Here is a 2,668-nt window from a genome sequence, read left to right on the forward strand (position 1 = left end):
CCTTCACTTCTGCTATTCCCTGGCCTGCTAATTGAACCACTGTCACCTAGGTTACAGTTAGAGTCCATCCCTTACAGAATGGAGCAAGGCACTACAGTCTATCTTTTTGAATGATGTAATGCAGGTGGACAGCATTCACTGTGAATTATTGCTCTATTTGAAATTACATTTAAATGGCGTATTTTGTTTTTCATATGCTACCTCTAAATGATTTCACTACTAATATAACTCAAGAGTGTGGAAATATTTTTGTCTTGGTCACATCTTAGCATATGTGTTTCTTTGTTTTGAAATGTATTTTTTGCACAGAATACAATTTCATTACTCTTGAAATTATAACAGCTAATTAAGGCAGATTTTCTGATGTTCATAAGGAAAATATATAGCTGTCTTATTACTGGATTATCAATCAGACTCGAGCCAATGAAATGCTGAGTGAATGAGTTAATGTTTTTGTAAACATCAGCGTTACTTAGGAAACTTGTGTGAACAGCTGTATCTGGGAGTGTTTTAAATGCAAAGATCTGTCCCAATGTTACAACTGCAATACTTTGAAAACAGCAATCATGCAGTACAGAATAGACCTCTGGACTCAGGCTGCCTTTGTTTTCTGCTCTATAGTTTCTACTGGAGGGGAGCACACATGTCCAGAGATTAAAGTTGTTGGTTTGTCGGGGTCTGAGAGGCTCACTGTACTACAGGGATGCCCTGGTGTACCTGGGGCTGCTGGGACCCCTGGTCTGAATGGGCTTCCTGGAAGCAGAGGTGATACTGGGGTTGCTGGAGTCAAAGGAGAAAAGGGTGAGCAGGGACTCTCTGTAAATACTGGACCTAAAGGAGACCAGGGTGTCCAAGGAACAAAAGGTGAAAAGGGAAGCTGCCATGACTTAGGTATCACAGACTGTCAGCAAGGTGCCAAGAACTGCAAAGAAGTGCTGGCCCATGGGCAGGTACTAAGTGGTTGGTACACAGTGTACACTGAAAGCTGTAAAGCAGTGATGGTGTTCTGTGACATGCACACTGACGGAGGAGGTTGGCTGGTGTTTCAGAGGCGCATGGATGGCTCTGTAGATTTTTACCGTGGCTGGAAGGAGTACAAGGAAGGGTTTGGAAATCGGTTGTCTGACTTCTGGCTGGGGAACGAGAATATTCATCAGCTCACCAAAACAGGAGACTTTCAGCTGCGTGTGGACCTAGAGGATTTTGATCATGAAAGAACTTATGCAACCTACAGGTCCTTCCGAATTCAGGGTGAGTCTGATCTTTACAGACTTATACTTGGGGAATTTGTACAAGGAACGGCAGGAGACTCTCTGAAGGTACATAGTATGCAGCCTTTTTCCACCCATGACAGAGATAATGATAATGCAGACCAGAACTGTGCCGTTACCGTAAGTGGTGCCTGGTGGTATGTAGGCTGCTATCACTCTAACCTTAATGGACGCTACCTTAGAGGGAAAACTGGCAAATATGGGATAGACTGGGGCACTGGCAAAGGAGTTGGCTATTCTTACAAATATGCTGACATGAAATTTAGGCCAATGTAAATGGTTCATGTACATTTTTATCATTGAAATTTGCTGTTAATTCAACTCATTAAACAATAAGATAATTTATGTATGTAACAATAATTTGTAACCTGATTAACACAGCTGTATTCCTTTGTCTGATATATAATGAAGGACAGACAGTGTAAGCTTATTGCATGTTGTGAATATTTAAAAAAAGTACTGTATAATATAATTTTTATGAGAGAGTTTAGAAAACAGAAAGACAGAATAGGAAGAGAATTTTTGAGAGGAGCAGGATTGCAATTTAAGTAATAACTTAACCTTTGCAACATTCCCTTTCTGTAGCTGCATTTATATTACTCTATATTGCGTCTTACATGTATTGGTGAAGAATACATTATACACTGTTTGAATTCACTTCAGCATCTGCATTTCTGATGTTTCTGTTGCTGAGCTTGTATGCACAAATGTACAGTTTAAGTGATCATGTTATGCATTTTGTAATTTATTTCCAACATCTGAATAAAATGGTTTTACATGTAACATCATGTATGAGTGTGAAGACCACGGAGATTGTATCCTAAAGGGCAATTTAAAACTGAAAGGATTGGTTCTTAGAATGTGAAAAATCAACATGTGTTATGTTTTTGATTAAATGTGTGTGTGTGTGTGTGTGTGTGTGTGTGTGTGTGTGTGTGTGTGTGTGTGTGTGTGTGTGTGTGTGTGTGTGTGTGTCTGTGTGTGTGTCTGTGTGTGTGTGTCTGTGTGTGTGTGTGTGTGTCTGTGTGTGTGTGTGTGTGTGTGTGTGTGTGTGTGTGTGTGTGTGTGTGTGTGTGTGTGCGTGTGTGTGTGTTTCATTGATGAGGCTGGGTTCCTTTAAGGCTAGACTAGTAAGTGAAGAACAAATGCCTAAAACATTGTTCCTTTGCTAAGTAAGGGTGGAAGGCTGGGGTTTCCTTCACTGGGTCACCAGTATTTGGTAGTGACAAAGAAAACCTGTGATGATGATCTGTGCTATATGGGATAGATAGTGAGGGGATACTTCTCTGGACTAATTCTTTGTACTCTTGTTTCTCATTAGTCCTGTCACCCTCTGAGTCACAGGTGGGATGCCAGACCTGACTCGATCTTTCTGGATTACCTTTTTGCTTTTAGTT

General features: G+C 40.6%; 1 protein-coding gene across 1 annotated transcript; it reads left to right on the forward strand.

The window, feature by feature from the left end:
- Window positions 1-558: 558 nt before the first annotated feature.
- LOC122790361 (ficolin-2-like) lies at window positions 559-2,067 on the forward strand. The gene has a single exon (XM_044057877.1). It carries the CDS (start codon window positions 567-569, stop codon window positions 1,545-1,547), a length of 981 nt encoding a protein of 326 aa, XP_043913812.1. The 5' UTR covers window positions 559-566; the 3' UTR covers window positions 1,548-2,067.
- The last annotated feature ends 601 nt before the right edge of the window (window positions 2,068-2,668 follow it).

The sequence above is a fragment of the Protopterus annectens genome, chromosome 16.part0 (assembly GCF_019279795.1).
Source record: "Protopterus annectens isolate FY-2018-M chromosome 16.part0, PAN1.0, whole genome shotgun sequence".
Classification (NCBI taxonomy): Eukaryota; Metazoa; Chordata; order Ceratodontiformes; family Protopteridae; genus Protopterus; species Protopterus annectens.